Here is a 21,742-nt window from a genome sequence, read left to right on the forward strand (position 1 = left end):
ACTTGTGTGTTGTGTTCCAGTCCGTCGACGTCATTATTCTTGCTGGTGCTCAGTTTTCCCCAGACTTGGCAGGTGTACCTTTCGGTTGGCTTGAGGGTTTTTTTTTTGAATGAGCCAGTTCATTTTTGAGAACTTCCTTTTTCTGGCAAAACCAGATGTCCCAAACTGTTCTTGTCAGTTTCGGACTGGTATGTAGGTTCAGCCATTCCTCCAAGGAGCCCTGTCCCCTTTTAGTGGAGAGTAATATTTAGAGATCACAGTCTAAGTGCTAGAAATGCTTCTTTTTTACCACTTGTCTTTTGCTTCATGGCCTTTGTAGTGGAAAGAGCTAGGAGATATTTATTCTTTGTGGGAAAAAATATCTATGAATTTTTTCTCACATTTCCAATTCATATTTGGCCTGATAGGGTTTTTACTTAATTTCTTCGCTTTAAAAAATTATTTTCAAGTGTTTATTTATTTATTTGGAGGGAAAGAGAGAATCCCAAGCAGGCTCTGCACTAACGCGGGGCTCGATATCACGTACTGTGAGATTATGACCAGAGCCGAAATCAAGGCGCCTGTGATTTAAAAACAAATTTTAATCTTCTTTCTTTTACGTTGAAAATCTTGTTTTATAACTGTATTGACATAATTACTTGTTTGCTTTATTGTCATATAGTTAACTATATTATACATAATGCCAATATTACTGCTAATAATAAAATTAATATTTCTTTGTAAGATATTTGTCCTTAGACTCTGCTAGGAATATAAAGTCAAAACGTCACTTGAAAATGGTATTTTTATGTGTGGTGATGTAACCAACCTGATATATTGTTAGACAATTAATTTCAGTTTGGTTTGGGGCGCCTGGGTGGCGCAGTCGGTTAAGCGTCCGACTTCAGCCAGGTCACGATCTCGCGGTCCGTGAGTTCAAGCCCCGCGTCAGGCTCTGGGCTGATGGCTCGGAGCCTGGAGCCTGTTTCCGATTCTGTGTCTCCCTCTCTCTCTGCCCCTCCCCCGTTCATGCTCTGTCTCTCTCTGTCCCAAAAATAAATAAAAATGTTGAAAAAAAAAATTTCAGTTTGGTTTAAATTTTTAGTGATTACTTTGTGTTAAAATTTAATTTTTATGATTTAAAATTATCACATGGTTCCAAAGTTGAAACTGTGGCATCAGTTGCATCTAGAAAAGCTTTGCTTCCATCTTTCTGACATTCTGGGTTATCCGCTCAAGGAAGGTCTCCTTCTGTAGGTGTGGTCAGGTGCAGTCTCCACCTGACCACGCCTGTCGTGGCCCTGTGAAGAGCTCCCTCCCTCCTTTATTGCAGAACGTGCAAGCACCAGGGTTGATTCAGCCTGTGCCCTTTGCTGGAGCGTTCCCTGACTTGTGCTACAGTGAATACTTTGCGTGAAGCAGTTCACGTTTTTGCCAGCTTCTCTGTGGATAGATTCACAGAAGTGGGACTGCTCTGGCAGAAGGTACATGTCGATGTGATTTTACCAAATACTGCCAAATTCTGCTCCTTTTCTTGCCAGCACCCAAAATAGAGTATGTTGTCAGACTTTCAGATTTTTACCAGTTAGGTTGTTGAAAAATGGCATCTTATTATTGTCTTATTTTGAAGTCATTTTATCATTGGCGAGGTAGTTCTTCCTTTTTTATATTTGAGTCATATTTACCTCTTTTCTGAGCTGTCTGGTGTCTTTTTCTCTTTTTCTTTCTTTTGGCACATTCCTCAATGAGTTCTTGGTGGTGGTCTTCTCAAATTTCAGGAACTCCATTATGTTTTATTTTGGGGGGAGCAAGGAACGGTTTATTCTCACAGGATGAGGCCCTCAGCCTCGGTAGCAGAGGCGCCCCCCCCCCCCCCTCCGCCAGACCCCACCTCTTGGTGTGGCAGCTGCAGGAGGGCCGGGCCAGGGGCCAGTGTGACCGCCAGAGTGGCAGCCACAGGAGCAGCAGCGGCCGCGTAAGGACGGAGCGGCGGCATTGGGCCGGCTGACTCTGTTGCTCCGTGGATGGTGCTCGAGGGCGGCTGGGGCAGGGGGCTGACTGTGAGGTGGGGGGCCTCTGGAGTGGTTCATTCGGCGGCTGTGAAGCTGCTTCTGGGAATGTCACCTGGAAGCCGGTCCGTGCCAGGTGGGAGCTTCTCCCCAGTGGGCGCTGCAGCCTGGACGCGCCCGCGGGGCCCGGGGTCCCCGCTGGAGAACAGCACCCCGGGCAGGTCTTGCTTGTTGGCAGAGTGAGGAGGGCACCCCAGCCCCGGGAACTCTTTATGTGTTAGAAAGCTGTTTTTCTGCCCTGTTCGCCGGAGAGGTTTTTCCCCCCGTGTGTCACTTGTCTTTAGACTTTACCTGTCGTGTGCTTTTTTTGATCTCCAAAGGGAAGTTTATGTAGTCAAATTTGTTACTGTTTTTTCAGTTGCTATATGATATATTTTTAATATATAATTTTTAAAATACGGATCTCCATAAAGATGTTTGTTTATTACACAGTAAAAATTGAAAAAGGCCACATGTAACCTGGATGTGTGGACACTGTAGAAAGGTTGAACTTAACAGCCGCTCCTAGAGATGTTCTTGGCGTTGTTCTTCTCAAAACGTGACTGTGGCCAGACTGCGAGGGAAACCTCGCAGGAGGGTCAGGGGGCCGTGGAATCCGCTCATAGGACCCAGCACGGCTCAGTAGATGGGGTGATGGCATTTTGTGTGTGGGCACATGTGTGAGAGAGCGAGTGGGGTTCCCAGGTGTGTAGGTCAAGGAACTGCATTAGCCGCGATGTATCTGGACTTCATCAGAGAAGTCAGCAACGTCTTCCATCATGTTCTTGTGTTTGCGGGCTGGGTCTAGGTGCAATTAGATGAATGAGGAAGCACTTGTACTCAAAGGGTGTTTGACAGATTAGCACCAAGCTGGGGAAATGTTATCAGGTGGTAACTGACATGCAGATGACTCAAGAATTTAAATTTTACTGGAACCTCATGTGAATCAACAATATTAGGTGGAGGCCAAAGAACTAAGGCAACCTTAGGGTGCATTAATTACAGGCATAGTATTAGAGATAGCAGTGTGCTTCCAGTTGACCAGAACTACACGTGTGGAGTTCTGTGATCGGTTCTGAAAAAATCGTCAGGCCGGGTGGATAGAACACCAGTGTGTTCAAGAGCGAAGTGAACAAAATGGTAAGTAGATGGGGAATTTTGCCACAGAAAGGGAAGAATCGGAGGAACTAGAATGCTCGCTCTAAGTGCATAGTTCTCCGCAGGGACGGCTTTGTTCCCTGAGGATGTATGCAGGTGTCCGGAGACATTTTGGTTTTCACAGCTGCGTGGGTGCTGCTGGCATGGGCGTGTGCGGGCAGGGACCCCGGGACGTCTCAGGCATCATCCATGCACTCCGTGCAGTTCCCGCAACAGTTATCTAGTCCAAGATGTCATAGAGCTGAGGTCAGGAAATCCTTTTTCAGACTAACCCGGTTTGACTGCGACCCGTAGTAAGGAAAGACCTGCGTTTTACCTCGTAGCCCAGGGCACACACAAGAGGAGCTGGAGTTAAAATTTCATGAGCCAGGGCGTGCCCCATTTCCTGACCTGGAGCGCAGCGTACCCCGTAGAAATCGGTTCGACTGTGTGCCGTGCCGTTAACCAATGGGAAAAAATGATCAGTCATAAGCCATGGTTTGAGGATAGGCCTAAATGATACCAGAGAACGAAACTAAGCCCAACTGGTAAAGCGGTGTGTGATGAATCGCGCTTTTGTGCAAGACAGCACTTTCCTGCTATTGAGCCGCGGAGAGAGAGAACATACTGCGTGACTAGGGAGTTCACCACCACTGGGGTCGTTACAGGGGTTCTCGGAACGTGAGATCTGTGAATAGGTATCATGGGGTCTTGGAACTTGGATGAGAAGATAATTGCATCTTCACTTTCAGTAAATAAGTTTTTATTAAGCTCTAACTGAAATTCAGCGTTTTCTTCATTTAGGAGTTTTCTACTCATAATCTACTTCAAAATTAGAGTTACATGAATCAATTCTAGAACTTATTTAATATGTTAATAAATAAGCACTAATTTTTACTATATGATAGTTTTTAAAAATTATTTTAATAACTGAGTTTTAATGCAGTTGTTTCCTTTGTAATCTTTTGGATGCATTTACAGTTTTTACTCTGTAAAACTGTAGAGAGCAAATTGAGGGCCTTTACTAGACTTCCAAAGGATCTTTGGCAAAATTAGTCATAGCCTCTGCATTATTAGATAGGTGGCTTTTGGGGTTGTTTTATATATCTGTTATTTGTCAAATGTATTTAAAGATTACAGTAGAAATAGACATAATCTTTGCCAATGAATATGATAAGTGCTCTTTTGTCATGTGGGTTAATATATTCTTTAATTGGTCTTCTTTCAGATCCCCAATATATGTATGTGTGGTAGCTATTCAGATAGAGATTTACAAATTTTAAGAGGACCATAGGGGAAACTTTCACCTTTTGATCCCCCTCCCCCCAGTGCTGCCTTAGGAGCTGGGTAGAGATTGCTAGCAGCAGAACCCAAGTGTAACTTGCCATGAAAGTTGCCAGTTAGGGCTCACCAACGTTTAGCCACTTCCAGCAGGTATTTGCTAAGTAGACGCTGTTGGCAGGTATAACTGAGGCATTTAAGAAAGATGTTGGCGTACTGGTTTCACAGCAGGCTGTGTGTCCTGGCAGGGAATTGTTTTATTTTTAATGTTTAAAGGTGTTTGTGCACTGGATGGAGTTTTAAGAGTTTATAAAAGGGGAGATGTGTGTGTGTCGGGGGTGGGGCGGTACAGGTGTTTTAGTCCAGAAAACTTGCTTTTCATCTAGAAGATGACTTTTCCCCCATTTCAATACACTTGGTCTTTGTTTTTTTAAGTTTATTTATTTTGAGAGAGTGAGTGAGAGGGGAAGGGACGGGGTGGTGGGGGGGGGGACATAGGATCCGAAGCAAGCTCTGCTGATAGCACAGAGCCCGACGTGGGCCTCAAACTCTCGAACTGCAAGATCATGACTTGAGCCACCCAGGCGCCCCTGAACTTGGTCTTTGTTAACTTTGGCGAACTAGCATCAAGGCGTGCGAAGTAGTAGGCGCCCAGTGAACAGGTGTACAGTGTGATTGTTGGAGACCACACCTTCATTTTCAGACAAAAGGATATTGGATGGAATCCTTACAAGAACCAAACGCGTAGATGCAGGGGAAGAGGAGGCTCGGCTTTCCTGGATGAGGACTGCTGGCTCCGAGAGCGGTTGCTCTCGCGTGACTGCCAGTTCGCGTTCCCGCCCGCAAAGTGACAGTGCCCTGTGGAAGTCCCTTCCCACAGAAGAGGAAACAGACTTGGGAACGTTGAGCCACCTCCTGGTAGAGATGCGATCTGAATTCAGCCTGAGTGAAGAGAGGAAACTCTTAATTTGCACTCTGTAGTTATCTGAAAGGTGGTTCAATATAAAACAAACCCATTTACTTCATTTTTACAGAAACCTCTTGAGGTTTGGGCGGTCAGCCACTTACAAGGTGCTATAATTAGTGCTATTAGATTTTTTTTTAAGTAGGCTCCACCCCCAACACGGGGCTCGAACTCACAACTCCGAGGGTTGCATGCTCTACGGACTGAGCCAGCCGGGCGCCCCTGATTAGTGCTGTCGGCGGGAAGGGCGGGGGAAAGACCCCTTCGGAATGAACACCGTGGGAAGGGGTAAGTGTGGGCCTGGTGAGGACATTTTACAGCTGTTTCTTTGAGTCGAATGGCTGTCGTCCAGGTGACTGTTGCCTGTACTGGTAACATGAGTGTGCTCTGAGGCGTGGCTGTGTTTTTTTTTTTTTTAATGCTTTGCATGTAGTCGGAGGCGCCAGCATTGGAAAGAAAGCAGTGCGTTCTGTCTGCTGCCCTTTTTACCACGGGGTTGGATGGTTACCTGTTAGGGTTAGCGTGGCTTGGCTGCAGGCGAGGAGACGGACCTCACGTAAATGCTGGACACGGTGAGCAGAAAAGTGAATCCGTGTGCTCAGCCTGTTTGGAACAAATGGTTCTGGGTAGCTTGAGCAAGAGGAGATTTGGGGCTGCCCTGGTGAGTTTTTACTGGTTTGGAGAAGAAGGCCAGTTGATTATCAATTTCATTGATTGAGATACTGGTAAAATATTTAAAAGCAAATCTCCACCTTTAATCCTGTGTTCTTTGCATTGGCTCTCTAGTAACTTAAACTAGCTGTCTCTGGTTTTGTGGGGGGTTTTTGTTGTATTGGTTTTTTTGGTCTATTGTTTCCGACAAATACTAAAATTTTGTTTCAGAGTTGTCGTTAAATCCACCCGAAGTAGTGTTTCATTTCCACGGCAGTAATCCTTGTGGATGCTATCTCTCAGGCAGAGGTTTATGCAAAGGTAAATATACACCTTTAGGAAAGAACCTTGCTTTCCTGTCGGGAAGAATAAAGAAAGGAAACAGCCGACGTATCTTCTGCCTTTCACGCAGATTGTTGTGGCGAGAGTGCACACAGCGCAGGGACCGTGCAGGTTAAAGTCACAGGACCTGCCGTCCTGCCTGCTCCAAACAGGGGTTTCTTCCTTGAAAACATGCCGCTCGCAAGTAGGCGCTTCTTTAGAGAGTGGAGGACCCACAGTAGTGTGTTTTCGTTTTAAATGTTGTTGTCTCGGGTAATTTGCATAAAGATTTTTTTTTAAGGAAACATTGGTCTTTGTAAAATTGTAACTGTATTAGTCTGCAACATTATCAGAACGTTAGTCCAGTGATCGAGACTTGATAGTTATTTCTCACGGGTTTGAAGTTTTGTTCCAGAGCCCTTACCAGTGGAGAACAGACAAACCAAAGCTGGAAGAATCGGATGCTGTTACTGGAACTTTTGGCTCAAATCTGTTTTTGATTTCACATGTGAAGCATCATGTTAGAGACTGAGGGGGGGCCTAGAACCATGCATGAGGTCCCTCAGGAAAGCTACCATTCAAGTGGCACCTCTGACGGCCGGTTCTTTATGGAGTTTACTCCTCAAAACAAGCTTCTTCCTTTCAGATTATAATCAAGGAAATTTGAGCTCACACGTGTCAGATAAGTCACTCAGATACAGCTCTTCGGCTGAGATGCCAGCTGTTTTGTGCCCTGAGCCGAACCCCCAGGTGCCCGTCGCCCTGTGCGCCGGGCGGGCTCGTGGGCTCATAGACGAGGTGGGGCAGGCGCCTGCGCGGCGTGGCTCGTGTCCTCTGTTCTCCGTTTCTCCCGGAACGCCTCCTCCTGCGCGGGTCATAAAGGAGAAGGTCCGTGTTTCTCCTTCCCGTGGTGGGGTGAGTGTTGAAACTGGCCGGGCTGCAGAGCTGGGGTTTAAAGCTCAGGTTTTCGGGGGCAGCTCCTGGGTAGCTCTGCCCTCCCTGTCTGGGGAACCTTCTTTTTTAACCCCTTGATAAGGTATCTCATTCATGTTTGAGGTATTAAATGCTGAGCTCTTAGTGTTGGGCCTATGGTTGCCCTTAATAGACGTTACTGTTAGTTGTTAATTTGGTCGTTATATGCAGAAGTCTTAGGTTCAAGAACTTGGTTTTATCAGTTTTCTGGGGTCTGAAAATTCTGTGGACTTAGTCACAGAAGGGAAGCACTGTGCGAAGGGGAGGGCTAGAGGGAGAGCCAGAATCAGGCTCCGTGAGGGGTGTGGACGCAGGGCTCCTGTCTCACCATCTCGTGAACTGGGAGATTATGACTTAGAAATCAAGAGCTAGATGCTTAACTGAGCCACTAGCTGCCCCTCAGAGTTCGTCTCGATTAGTGCTTACCTAGTGAATGTAAAGGTAGTTTTAGTAGGCCACTTTATTTAGGCTTGGTAGAACCTGGAAACTTGTTTCTTTAAAAACATCAACGGAAATACTAGTTCTTTGCAGGTGGAAGTGCTGTTACTTGCTGCATTTCTGCCCTTGAGTTTACTCTTTTTTTCCATTTACTTCAACGTTTTATGTGCGATCAGTAGCTGAACCACGTTAATAATGGAGACGTGTATTTCCACTTTTTTCCCTATAAACAGTAGTGATCTCTCTATAAGGGATTTTCTTGAGGGTGAGGGACCTCCTCCTCCCCGTGCTCGTCAGTACATCCTTGTTCCCTTTGTGCTCTTGCCCAGTTGGGTGTTCCTTCCCAAATCTTTCATTTCTTGTAGTTGGGAAAGGGGTGCTTCCTGTCTTTGGGATCCGTAGGTACATCTGTCGGTTTTAGTCTTGTCACAAATGATGGAAACTATCCTGTTAGCAAAGTGATTGGGTGGGAGGTGAATTTGCCTGGTGGTCTTGCTTCGTCTATAGAGCAGGAGCCCTTGGAAGAGCTGGATGGTTTTGCCGGCTCCTGTTGGAGACTGTGGCTGTAGGGTAAAGACGATCTCAGAGTGGTGGCGACTGGAGCGCCAGAACCCTGGGGTAAACACGGGACTCCCGTAATAACGACTTAACATCTGTACAGCTAAATACAGTCAGTAATTGTTGTTTTCTGATGTCTGAGGAGGTGGTGGACGGGGAGAGTAGACCCAGAAGTGGAAAATTGTGGCTTGAGTGGACAGAGGCCGGGAGCTGAGGGGGACTGGGGCCGCCGAGTAACGGCAGGTGCTTAGCACCACCGGGCACTTGGCGAGGGTGGGCTGTTACAAATACTAACCGGTACTTACACAGACTCACAGCTGAGGACCATCTTGCACGCGCGTGGTTACTTTACAAAGGTGTTGGGGATTGCCAGAGTAACACCAGAGACGAGAAGAGCATTTAAAGAGGATACCGCTCAACATTCTCTGCTGCTTGACCAGGCTGGACAGAGAAGCAGTTTATCATTTGGAGAGACCAAAGCGGGACTGATAGAGCTCCCATTTTGCTAACTCATAAAGCTGTTTTCAGTCTCCCTTCCATAATCATGGCCTTACTTCAACCCAGGGTCTGTGGTTCCATAGCATTCTTTTATTTTTTTATTTTTTTTATTTTTCTTAATTTTTTTTAACACATGCTCGCTTTCTCTGTATTTTCCCCTGGGGCAGTGGGAAATGGGAAATTAACTACTGCCTAGTGTTCGGACGGGGCCTGAGCAAGTACAGTAAAGCTTCGGGGCTATAAATAGGCCTTATTGTCTTGTTTTCTGTTTTAATTTTCATCCAGGTTATACAGTTAACCACATTCTAATATCCCGTAATTGTTATAATTACTAGGTCATAGTTAATTAGTGAAGAATTAAGTGAGCAGGTCGGGAGGACAGAAAAGCTTACTTGTGATGGGCTTGGAGCCCATAGAAAAGCCATCGCCAGGAGTAAAGCTGAGGAGTGACCTGATCTGACTTTTAACAAAACTGTGGGTGGATTCTAGATGGAATGACTTTCCACTTTGAGGGTGGAATGACTTGATGTGCCAGTGTGGAAGGCGAGAAGAGGGAAGAATTGTCAGTGGTGCTGAGGGCAGTGAGGGCAGACGAGGTGGAACGCTGCTTGGAAGTTTGTTTGGAGCTGTGCTTCTCTTGTGTTCGGGGAAACAGTGGGGTACACAGGAGCGCAGGACCTTGCCCCCTTGTATCCCCAGGTCCAGTGTCCCCCAGGTTCTCTGATGTAGTGGTTCAGCCTGTGGGATACGAACCTCTGAGTCTTGGGTTATAGCAGAGGGCCTGGAAGCTGACGGGAGTTTCACTGAAATAACCTGCATTTTAATTGACCAGAAAGGGAAAAGAAATCACGGGAACGGGCATCCCGTAGTTGCACAGCTCCGGCTCCAGACCACGTTACAGTTCCCTTGCTTGTAAGACCCACCGTATTTATCTCGAGAAGTCCGGTTTTGAGAAAAACCGTGTTCATTGATTTTGGGCAGTAGTTCATATGAAAATTAGTTTCGATTCTGCAAAGGCTAAGAGTTTCCATCTATTCACTTTCATGTTAGAATTGGGGCTAACATTTTTCCTTTGTGGTTTGAGTCGTCCCTTCATTCAGGCTTTATGATTTTGAGGCTGGACGGGACCTCAGGGATTGCTAGGCATGGACTTTGGGGATCTGTGGGTCTGGATTTTAACTGTGATTTGCTGCATAACTGGGCAAGATCCTTAAACTTTGTGTTTCAATGACTGAGTCTTGAAAACAGAGTTTAGTAGTGAATCTGCTAACCCGCGTCCTTCTAAAGACACAGCCAAGTAGTGCGTGTCGGGGTGTGCCTGGCACTGGCTGGAGACTCATTAATATTAGCTGTCGTTGATGTCAGCTGCTCCACGGCCATTGTCGTATACGTGAGACCAGTAAGGCCCAGGTTGTAAATAACTTGTCCCAAGTCACGTGATTCAGTTTGAAGACTAAACCCTGTCTCTCCGTTTCTGTCTCAGATGTTTGCAGTAATGAAACATCTTTTAAGGATGGTGAATGACTTTGTATTCTAGAAATTGAATCTTATTTTAGAATGTTTTTTCTTTCTGTTTTCCTTTAGGATTTGGAGTTTCATGGCGTAATGAGATTTTATTTTCAAGATAAAGCTGCTGGAAACTTTGCAACAAAATGCATTCGGGTCTCTAGTACGGCCACCACGCAAGACGTGATCGAGACGCTGGCAGAGAAATTCCGCCCTGACATGCGGATGCTGTCGTCCCCCAAGTACTCCCTCTACGAAGTCCACGTCAGCGGAGGTCAGTGTGCACACACGGGGTACTGGCGGGGTAGCCTCTGCTGTGTAGACAACTTCTGAACCACTCCTGTGTGCAGAGCGCATCTCTGTCACAGCACTGCTTTGCCGCTGGCCCTTCTCTTCCTGGGGACGTTGGGGGGTGTTTGTGCGTCTGCGAAACGTTCAGACAGGATCCCGGGAGTTAGATTTGGTGGAAGTTAGGATGGATGTATTGTACACTTACTTTCTTCAAAGAACTAGCGTGACGTTTCATCGTTAAAACTCGCCAGTGGATCTAGGCGCCCATACACGTTGATGAAACCGTATGTTACTTGCTTTTGGAGAACTAGTTCACGGAACTTTTCTTTTTTTTTTTTTTAACTTTTTAATGTTTGTTTTCGAGAGCGAAAGTGAGCATGAGTCGGGGAGGGGCAGAGAGAGAGAGAGGAAGACACAGAATCAGAAGCAGGCTCCATGCTCTGAGCCATCAGCCCAGAGCCCGACGCGGGGCTTGAATCCATGAACGGTGAGATCATGACCTGAGCCGAAGTCGGACGCTCAACCGACTGAACCCCCCAGGCACCCCTCCTGTAACTTTTATGTGTAGATTATGATACTACAATTTAATCCGGTTAAAATATTATGGGCATGAATCCTCAATCTTACAAAAATGAGTATTTTTGTAATGTGAGATTGTATATTTTCCTTATTTGGAATACTTAGGGTATCTTGGGGAAACTTATGTAGTCCTTTCTCCTTGTTTTAATGTTTGAAATTTTTGAAAATATCCTACATATGAGATGGCAATTTAAGTTGGACTGATTAGAAATGTAGAAATTTGGGGTGCCTGGGTGGCTCGGTTGAGCATCCGACTCGGTTTTGGCTCAGGTCATGATCTCACAGTTCATGGGTTCGAGCCCCGTGTTGGGCTCTGCGCTGAGTATGGAGCCTTCTTGGGATTCTCCCCCCCTTCCCCCCCCACCGCCCCAACCCCCCTCTCTGACTCTCGTGTGTGTGCTTGCTCACTCTTCGAAAACAAACATTAGAGATGTAGAAATTTATACATTTTTTAATGAGTGCTGTGGAAATATAGAGTCCCCTATAAAATATATTGTGTCTCCTCTCTCTGCCCCTCCCCTGCTCATGCTCTCTCAAAAATAGATGTAAAAAATTTTTTTAAAAATACAGATTCCAATTAATGCAACAACTAAAGGATTACATATATAGCACAAACCCAATTTAAATACCTGTTAAATTCCATCCAGAAACACTCTTTGAACATGCGTTATTTGTCTTGACTTCAAAATTGCAGCTTTCTTTGTATATTTGAAATAGGGTAAGAATTCTTGTACTGCATGGAATTCAGGTATGACCAAACACTTTTCCCTTGGAGAGTAGGAGATACAGGCCGTATTTGTTTGTTACTCTTTCAACATTATGAGGAGATCCCACTACATAAGCCACACCAAAGCTAGATTTGATGATAGAGGATAACCTTAATTTTGGATGGTTTTTCTGAGGTTGAATTTTTCCTTTAGCTCAGAATCACTATAACTAGGTTGTTGAGAAGAAACTACAACTTTTTCCTTAAAATTTTCTTTAATTAAAAAGCAAACTGTGTTGCGGTAAGGAGGTGAAAACTCGGCGAAGGTGCCTGGAGGCGGTCTCCTCTGTACCCGCGGTGAGCGGCGCACCGGGACCGTGTGGCTGTGGCCATCCGCACGCCTGCACTCGGAGCAGCGGGCTCCCCCTGTGCCCCTGACGCCAGGAGGAGCCCTCTGTCTGCCCTCTGTGCTTTCAAGTCCTAGAGCCCTAGGGGCGTCGGGGGCGGGGCTCGTTTCATTGAGTAGTTAGATTCAGACAAGTTATGGACTGTTTATGCGCTAACAACTTGGTACGTGTTTGGAAAATAGTGCACAGAAAATGAAAGGAAAAAGTACAATTTTCATTCCATTTTTAATGACCGTTCTTGCCTGATGGGGTTTGTGTGCCTCTGGCCCCCGGGTGGGGAGCGGGGCCCTCGATCCCTCTCCGGGCAGGTCTGGGGCGCTGCCAGGGGGAGGGACCGCGGCGGGTGTGACTTGTTCCCCTGAAAACTGAAAAGGCTCCTCAGTGAGTGTGCAGGGAGCCTTGGTGCGTGTTTGGAGACCGCCACTCCCGAGGGCTGAGTTCTGGGCCCAACGCGCACATCCACCACCAGGGAAACTCCACCGTTACCCTTTTTGTGGGTAGGATTCCTTGGTGAACTCAATTGGAAAATACTTTTCCAAAAATTGTGCTGTTTTAAAACAAACAAACAAAACCCACTGAGGCGGAAAGGTGTCTTCAGGCTACAAAGTTGTAGTAGGGACCCTGACTGTACTTCCGTTTCCTGGTTTGCCACACGCACGTTAGAATGGCTCACCCTTGTTTTGTTTTACTTTTATGATTTAGACTTGATTGTTGTTAAAACTAGCTCTCTAAAAAATGCACGTGAAGGATTTTGATAGAGTACAAATCTTGCGACAAGAAAAACTGGGTAATTTTGGTTTGTAGCATCAGTTTCAAACTTCTTGATCCAGTCCCTCGTTTATTGCTCTGATTTTTCATCTCTCATTCTTTCAGTTCATAAAACAAATTAGAGCTTATTATTTCTGTATTCTTATAATCTGCTTGCGTGTGGTACTTACTAAAAGTCTTTATCAGTCTCTGTTTTAAGTCTGTCCTGTTGACTCCTGCTTCCTTGACCACAGTACTTCTTCAGCTGGCCTCTGTCTCCTGTGTTTGCTAAAGACCTCCTTGCAGGCTGCGGTAGGTGGTCCGGGTGAGCGGGCTCTGCAGGAGCCCCTCTGTGGGCCCCGGGACTTATTACAACTCAAGCGAGAAGGAACACGCTAAACGTAGTGGCACGCTGTCGGAACCGAGGGACGGGACGGTGGCATCTCTAGGTGACCTGAGGGCTGGGTGGCGAGCGTGGGAGGATCGGAAGGAGCCAGGAGGGCGAGCACCACGGTCACTCGCTCCCGGGCCTGTGAGGAGCTGTCACGGAGGTCAGCGGAACTTTGTGTCCTCTTAACGTTACTCTTTTAGCCTCCAGCTGCATAGGAGATGGTTTACAGAGGGAGGCTTCGCGGAGCCCTCTATTTTCTTCTAGTTCGTGTGCATTTCTCTTTTCCCAACTGGATTCTAAATGTTGTAAGGAAATCATCCCTGGTCAGTGTTTGGCATTGGGTACGTGGTAGTACGTGTTCTAGTACCAACACAATAGTAGATCATTAAAACTCCCGCTTGCTATTTTGGATTACATTTCAGCCTGTTAGTACTGGTGGTAATAAGGGATTTTATGTCGAGGAAATGAAACGTATGTCAGAACGTTTTATTAGCTAGTGCTGTTAAGTAACCATGACTTAATTTTTTTTCATTTCATTATCTGAAGAAGAAAGAAGATTGGATGTAGATGAGAAACCCCTTGTTGTGCAGTTGAATTGGAATAAAGACGATCGAGAGGGCAGATTCGTTCTCAAGAATGAGAACGATGCCCTTCCTCCTAAGGTACGTTCCGTCCAGGTCTCGTGCTGACAGTGTCCCGGGCCCAGGGTTGCCGAAACACACGTGTCATGTGAATGTGATAAGGGCTTCACTTTTTGCTTCTCTTCTTAAATGACCTGAATGACCCTTCGTGCAGGAGAAAATGTAAACAGAACCCTGCTTCTCTGTTTCATCCTGTTTCACTGAATAATGCCTAATGTTGCCCTTTACTTTTCCAAAGAAGCGTTATGTCAGCTTTTGTTATTAAGAGATTTAATGATGAAGTAACCACCAGTTTTGTTTTGTTTTTTTTTTTTTACCAAGTTATAAAGTCTAAATCTGTTTTAATAAAAATCAGAAGGGAAAGTAAAGTTTTAATAACCTATTTATGTGTGAATTTTCAGATACAACTTCATAAGGTACAGTGAAAACCTTTTCCGTGTTGTATGTAGACTTTCTTGGGTTAACGTTAATTGAGTGATTCTAAAACTTTCTCAGGCAGTAGGTGTCCGGAGCTCCTGTGCTGCTGGTTGTTTTCCATGGAACACTATGGAATAGGGGTCAAGCTGGAAAATAACGATAATTTCTGTGTGAAACAAAGTGGTAGCAAACGCAGAGGTCAAGAACACTTAGAGAAAAGTCCCCAACAGGTTGGGACACGAGTGCCATTACTCCCTTTTGGACACAAGAGTTTCATGGTGTTGTGACGTGGGTGCTCCACGTTGAGGAGTGTTCTTGGCCTTTCTTGTTCTCTGCTGTAGTGCTTGTTGCTTTTGTGGCAGATTCTTGTGAAGTAATAACGGGCATCTCTCTTCTTTCTTCTCTGGCCCGTGTTTTATTTCATCTCTGCACCTTGACCTCAGCTGAGTGCCCCACTGTGGGCCAGAGAGGCTCATTCGTGGGCATCCGAGCCCTCGTTCGGGTGAGGACAGCACGGGCGTAGCTGGTGGCAAGGATGGGGCGCCAGCGTCGATGAAGCGGAGGGCAGTTTAGTTCCCAGTACAGGAACCTTTCTTGGCTAGTCTCGAATGTTCACAGTCAACCTATTAATTAGATAAAAAAAACTTTTGTCTCTGTGTCATCTGCTCGCAGGCCAAGTTGTAAATTAAGAGTAAGCAAGCAAATAAGATCTGGAAAAGAAGATACAAAGTTTTGCACAAACAGTGCTTAGTTTTGCATCCAAAAAGCCAGTTTCTTATGGCTACTCCTATATTTGTTTTAAGGTTAGAAAAATCACGTATGAAGTAGATAGTGATTTAAACACTTAGCTATTTTGATTAGGTTCCTTTTTTTTTTAAGGTAACTTAAAAGTATGTGTAACTTAAATTTTATTTATTGAAAATCTGGTTTCCTGAGTCCCACTCCGGTTTTCTTTACTGGGTTTGGTTTTCCATTTGCTTGCTTGCATGCATATTCATTTTGAATTGAGGTAAAAGATACACGTGGTGAAATGCGGAGATCTTGAACGTGTATGTTTTGGTAAATACACGCCTGTAGCCGTCAGCCCAGTCAAGATAAAGAACCTCTCCGTTCCCCAGACCTTTCCTTGTCTCGGGAGCTGGGTTTTGGCTGTAATCAAGAGGAAGTCAGCTAGGCCAGAGAGTGCTTTCTGTGATTCTGTGCCGACAGCTGCCTTAGTGATGATGTTACTTTTATCAGAAGGCTCAAAGCAATGGACCTGAAAAGCAGGAGAAAGAAGGTGTTATCCAGAACTTCAAGAGAACTCTCTCCAAGAAAGAGAAGAAGGAGAAAAAGAAGAGAGAGAAAGAGGCAGTGAGGCAGGCATCTGAGAAAGATGATCGGCCTTTCCAAGGGGATGACCTGTAAGTAATTCTGGAAACGTCTCCGTCTCTGTCCTATTTAATGAAGCAGACCTCGTTAAATTACCAGATAAACTGTGAGAAGGACAAGTGTCAGTTAAGAAATGAGCTTGGGTGCTTGGCTCTTCTGTGCTGAGGGGAGCTGAGGGGTCTCCCCTAACCAGGTTCCTGGCTGGCAGGGGCAGACCCCTCTCCCTGGGTTTGCTAATCTCAGGTAATCAACCTGCTGAACAGTATTATTCTTAGCATACCATTGTCAGTGTTTTCTTCGTTTTGGGCCTTTCATTTCTGGGTGTTTTTTTTTTTCCCCCCTCCTTTGGTCCTTAAATTAAGGTGGCAGTGGTTTCTTTTCTTTTTTTTTTTTAATTTTTTTTTTAACGTTTATTTATTTTTGAGACAGAGCATGAACGGGGGAGGGGCAGAGAGAGAGGGAGACACAGAATCGGAAGCAGGCTCCAGGCTCTGAGCCATCAGCCCAGAGCCCGATGCGGGGCTCGAACTCATGGACCGTGAGATCGTGACCTGAGCTGAAGTCGGACGCTTAACCGACTGAGCCACCCAGGCGCCCCGGCAGTGGTTTCTTAAATACACTGAACACCTCATCAGGGGTTGGCAGGACCAGTGAGAAGAGCAGCTGTGCCTTTTTTTTTTTTTTTTTTAACATTTGAGAGAGAGACCAAGTGTGAGTGGGGTCAGGGCAGAGAGAGACAGGGAGACACAGAATCTGAAGCAGGCTCCAGGCTCCGAGCTGTCAGCACAGAGCCTGATGTGGGGCTTGAACTCATGAACCGTAAGATCATGATCTGAGCCTAAGTCGGATGCTTAACCGACTGAGCCACCCAGGTGCCCCGCAGCTGTGCCCTTTTAAGGTTCAGCTGCACTGTGTTGTTGGCTCTGGCCCCACCAGGGTTGCACTTCCCCGACTAAAGGAATTTGAGCTTCTGACCTCAGAGCTGATGGAATAAGGGAGATCCTTGCATTTTGATTATAACAGAAAAGACACCTCAGAAGATACTGACCTTTCCCCTTAGGTGCAAGATCTCGGTGGAGACCCGTCAGTTTTCACATTAGCTGGCCCTTCATGTAGCCGTCAGGGTATCATGGTCCCTCTTAGGTCCCTCCTCGCCTCCGTGGTGCCTGCATCGTGGCCTCTGTGCTGTTCTATTGCTGAAGTAACAGGTGTTCATTTTAGAAAGTCAGAACACAGATTTTTCGGAAAGGGGGAGAGAGTCACCTGTCGTCCCAGGAGCCGAGAAGGAAACGTGGTTTGTCTGGTGCGCAAATATGTACACTTCATACGTTTATGTAGAGTTTTTAAGCGGAATCAGAGGCTTTTGAAACTAGAGCTTTCCACATGACCTCTTTCCACTAAAATCTATCACATAAATACATACATATATTCCTAAGTATATATTTTCACAAAAATGTAAAGTAATTTAAGTGATTATGTAGTAGTCTGTCCTGCAGTGTTTCCCAAAACTGATTTCATCAGCCCTCTTTGTTTTGTACTTGTAGGCAGTTCACAGGGTTTGTTGGTGTTACAAGTAACTCTTGTGACCGTCCTTGCTCACAACTCCGGGGACTCCTCCTTAAGGAGCACTCAGGAAGAGCGGCTCAGGGACAGCCCGGGACACGTACATGGCCAGGCTGCTCCTGGAGGCATCTTCCACAGCCCACGAGCCTCCTCGCTTCCTCCTACTCTCTCTCTTCATAGTGCACAATACTTCGAGAAACTCCAGTTTATTTTGTCATTAACAGCGTAGCTGTCTTTCCACGCATCACTAACCATTTACTCACTAACCATTTACCTTGTGTTGTAGCAACTTCTCCAAGTCTGTCTTTGTTGTTTGATACTAAGTATTCTGTATATATTGCGGATTATTAACCATTTGTTAATGATGTTTAGAGTGGAATTGAGCCCATTTTGGATTGCATCAAAGTGGGTTTATATCTTAATCTGTCAGACAGCGAGGCCTGTGTAATGAACATGAGCTGTTGAGTATAGTATTACCTACACAGTAGAGCTCTGTTTAGCATAGTTACACAATAGAAATTGTTTATGTTGCTTATACATGAAAAATATCAAAAGGAAAGTTTGAAAATTACGCTACGGTTTGTCCTATCCAATTAGCTTCGTTTATGGAGTAATCCATCGTTTGTGTTAAGAAAATGAGCTGCTTAAGGGCACCTTGGGTGGCTCAGTTGATTAAGTGTCCAACTCTTGATTTTTGGCTCAGTTCAGGATCTCATGGGTCGTGGGGTTGAGCCCTGAGGCGGGCTCTGCTCTTAGCTTAGAATTCGTCTTGCTCTGTCCCTCCCCTGCTTGTGTGCTCACGCATGCGTGCTCATGCTCGCTCTCTCAAAATTTAAAAAGAAAATGAGCTACTTAAAATGATTTAAGTTCAATTTGGTTGATTCAAAGCTTGATTGTTTAATGATTAAAAAAAAATTTTTTTTAACGTTTATTTATTTTTGAGAGACAGAGACAGCATGAGCAGGGGAGGGGCAGAGAGAGCGGGAGACACAGAATCTGAAGCAGGCCCCGGGGTGTCAGCACAGAGCCTGACACAGGGTTCTAAGTCACAAACTGCAAGATCGTGACCTGAGCTGAAGTGGGTTGCTCAACCGACTGAGCCACCCAGGCGCCCCTAATTAAATGATTTTCAGGATTAAAAATGACCTCTTAAAGTGTATTTATTGAAATTGAGTCTTTTATCTGCCTTACCTGAATATGCAGTTTTCAAAAACTCTGCCCTCTGGACAGTTGATTGCTTGTCGGAGGAGCCGCTGGGGCAATTTTCTTAGGAAAATTTACCTTCAAGAAAGTGAATGTGAAATCTTTTAGTTCAAAAATCATGCTGTTAGAGTTCAAGATTTACCATAATTTTAAGAGCATTTTACTAAAAGTATATTCAGTTCTTTATTTCTTGTGGTTGGAATGTTTGTCACTCATTTGGTCTATTTTTAGGAAAACACTGGTGGAAATTCCAGACGTGTGTAATTTGCACGTTTTTCTTCTAGCCTGGTTAGCGAATGCACAGCAATTGGGCTACTACTCGCTATAAGATGTTAATGATCCGTTTCTCCTCCGTGGACTAGCTTGCGTCGAGAGGGACCGGGTTGTCCAGAGTCCCGATCGACGGGCACCAGGTACCAGTGCGTGCAGACCCTGGCCTGCTGCGGAGCGAGCCGGGGAGCACCTGCCGCCGTCACCGCTGTGTGACTGCGGCGGAGCGGTTTCCCGTGCGACCCTGAGCGGACGCCGCTGGCGCCTCTTTTTCTTGCAGCGAGAATTCCCGACTGGCCGCCGAGGTTTACAAAGACATGCCCGAGACCAGCTTCACTCGCACGATCTCCAACCCCGAGGTGGTCATGAAGCGCCGGCGGCAGCAGAAGCTGGAGAGGCGGATGCAGGAGTTCCGGAGCTCGGACGGGCGGCCGGACTCAGGTGCGCGTGCGCGGGGCGGGGTCGCTCTGCCTCGGGCGGGCGGTCAGCGATGGGTCTGGTCAGGCCCTCCTCCCCGGTGCAGCTCTTGTTTTAAATTCTTGGGTTCTGGAAACTTTCGAGTATGCACAACACAAGAGAGAGATGCAGCGAACCCCCCGTGGGCCTGTTACCCGGCCTCCGCCCTCGACCGCCCCGGCCTCCTCTCTGCTCCCACATCGGCGCCGCTTCGCAGATTTCTCGGTATTTCATCCTCTGTGTCCGTGCACTTTCCCGAAGGTGAAGGGTCCTGGGAAATAGAAAGGAACCACGGCACTGTTGCCCCTTACCGAAGCCTTGGCGGCAGTTCCCCCAGGGCCTCAGACTGTCTGGTCGTCGTTGGCTTCTTCCTGACAGCCTCCGACGATCCCTCCCTGGCGTGGGATCCAGATAGCACCTGCAGGTGGCACCTGGTCGGGCTGGCGTTCGTTCTGCGATTCCCTTTCCTCTTGTGTGCCCTCCTGCTTCTCGTCCTTACTGGTGTGCGGTGGAGACCCGGGTTATTTGTCTTGGGGATTTTGCCGACTGCGTCCAGGTTTACCCTGGTTTTCCTCCGGCTCTGCTTCCTTGGTTAGGGGAGGAGGTGGGGTAGGTTTTTGGGGGGAGAGGGAGCGGGGCAGAAATACCTCCCGTACCAGCATCCACAGGTGAGCAGTGGTTGTGAGCTTTTTAACGAATTTGTGGAGTTAAAAGTCGTCAGTGTCTTTCCGTCTGTTGCAGTTACTGTCCTTACTGGTTCTTGAATTGTCACTTTGAGACAGCAAGGGTCTCTTCCACCTGGCACCTGAGGCTTTGACGTGTCCCCAGTGGTCTTGGGGAGTCTCCCTGCGTGACAGGACACCGAGGCTCACCTTGGAAACGTGCTGCCCCAGACTAGGAAGGTGGCTGTTTCTCTTACAAATGCTTGCTCTTTCTGGTTGCTCGGAGAGCTCCCTGGTGCTGCTTAGTGTTCGCTCGCCCCCCTCTTCAGCGGACAGAGCTAGCTGACTTCTAGTAGGTGTTTCTTAGTGCTTCGGTTTCAGGCAATCTAGCCTTTCTTAGGACAAATTCTCTCCACCTGACACCAGTAATGTCTAATTGTTTTATTTTGACATTACGATTTATTACAGGAAAAAGCAACGTGATACTGTTATTAGCAACAGTATGATTGTGAAAAAATTTGAAGCTTCTTGGGAAACTTGCTTGTGAGTGTATCTTGTAAGGTGATATTGTCAAATAACTAACTAGTTTGGGTAAATATCTATCTAGTGTGTGATTGCGAGATCATAGGGAAGTTCTGTTTTTAACTTTTTTTTATTTTTGAGAGCGAGAGACACACAGGGTGTAAGCCAGGGAAGGGCAGAGAGGGAGACAGAATCCGAAGCAGGCTCCAGGCTCCGAGCTGTCAGCACAGAGTCTGACGTGGGGCTCAAACTCATGAACCACGAGATCGTGACCTGAGCCGAAGTTGGATGCTTAACCAGGCGCCCCTACTTTTAACTTCTTAAGGAACCCGCATAGTTTCCCAGAGTGGCTGCACCAGTTTGCATTCCCACCAACAGTGCATGCATAAGGGTCCCTCTTCCTCCCCATCCTCGCCAATGCCTGTTGTTTCTTGGGTTATTAATTTTAGTCATCCTGACAGGTGTGAGATGGTATCTCATCATGGTTTTGATCTGTGTTTCCCTGGTGGTGAGTGATGTTGAGCATCTTTTCGTGTGTCAGCCATCTGGATATCTTCTTTGGAAGATAAAAAAAACAACAACACAGCTATTTGAAGGGGCACATCCCCCCCAGTGTTTCTAGCAGCACTGTCAGCAACAGCCAAACTCTGGAAAGAGCCCACGTGTCTGCTGACTGATGAATGGATAAAGAAAATGTAGCGTGTATATATACAGGGGAATGTTATTCGGTGATGAGAAAGAATTAAATCTTGCCATTTGCAACAACATGGGTGGAACTGGAGGGTATTATGCTAAGCGAGATAAGTCCGAGAAAGCCCAATACCATATGATTTCACTCGTGGAATTTAAGAACAAAACAGATGAACGTATGGGAAGGGGAGAAGAGAAAGAGGGAGGCAAACCCTAAGAGACTCTTAAGGATAGAGAAACCGAGGCAAGTGGGTGGGGGATGGGCACTGAGGAGGGCACTTGTTGGGATGAGCACTGGGTGTTGCATGTAAGTGATGAAGCACTAAATTCTACCTCTGAAGCCAGTGTTACCAAATATGTTAACTAACTAGAATTTTAATAATCTGAAAAGAGAAAAAATTACTGTGTTTGGAAATCACCTATTTGATTCCATATTGACTTATATTTGTTTTATTTTGTTTCTGATTTTAGAG

The 21,742-nt window shown here is 46.2% G+C and overlaps 1 protein-coding gene across 18 annotated transcripts in view; it reads left to right on the forward strand.

The window, feature by feature from the left end:
• The window catches only part of AFDN (afadin, adherens junction formation factor), a 141,917-nt gene that overhangs the window by 25,770 nt on the left and 94,405 nt on the right, over positions 1 to 21,742 (forward strand). For 10 of the 18 annotated variants that reach the window (XM_043592748.1, XM_043592755.1, XM_043592752.1 and 7 more), the window contains exons 2-5: positions 10,432 to 10,627; positions 14,021 to 14,136; positions 15,772 to 15,935; positions 19,220 to 19,380. In XM_043592748.1, the coding sequence (XP_043448683.1) occupies positions 10,432 to 10,627; positions 14,021 to 14,136; positions 15,772 to 15,935; positions 19,220 to 19,380 (637 nt within the window). The remainder of the gene's footprint in view (positions 1 to 10,431; positions 10,628 to 14,020; positions 14,137 to 15,771; positions 15,936 to 19,219; positions 19,381 to 21,742) is intronic. The other 8 variants (XM_043592750.1, XM_043592763.1, XM_043592766.1 and 5 more) reach the window with 3 other exon arrangements.

Source organism: Prionailurus bengalensis, chromosome B2 (genome assembly GCF_016509475.1).
Source record: "Prionailurus bengalensis isolate Pbe53 chromosome B2, Fcat_Pben_1.1_paternal_pri, whole genome shotgun sequence".
Classification (NCBI taxonomy): Eukaryota; Metazoa; Chordata; class Mammalia; order Carnivora; family Felidae; genus Prionailurus; species Prionailurus bengalensis.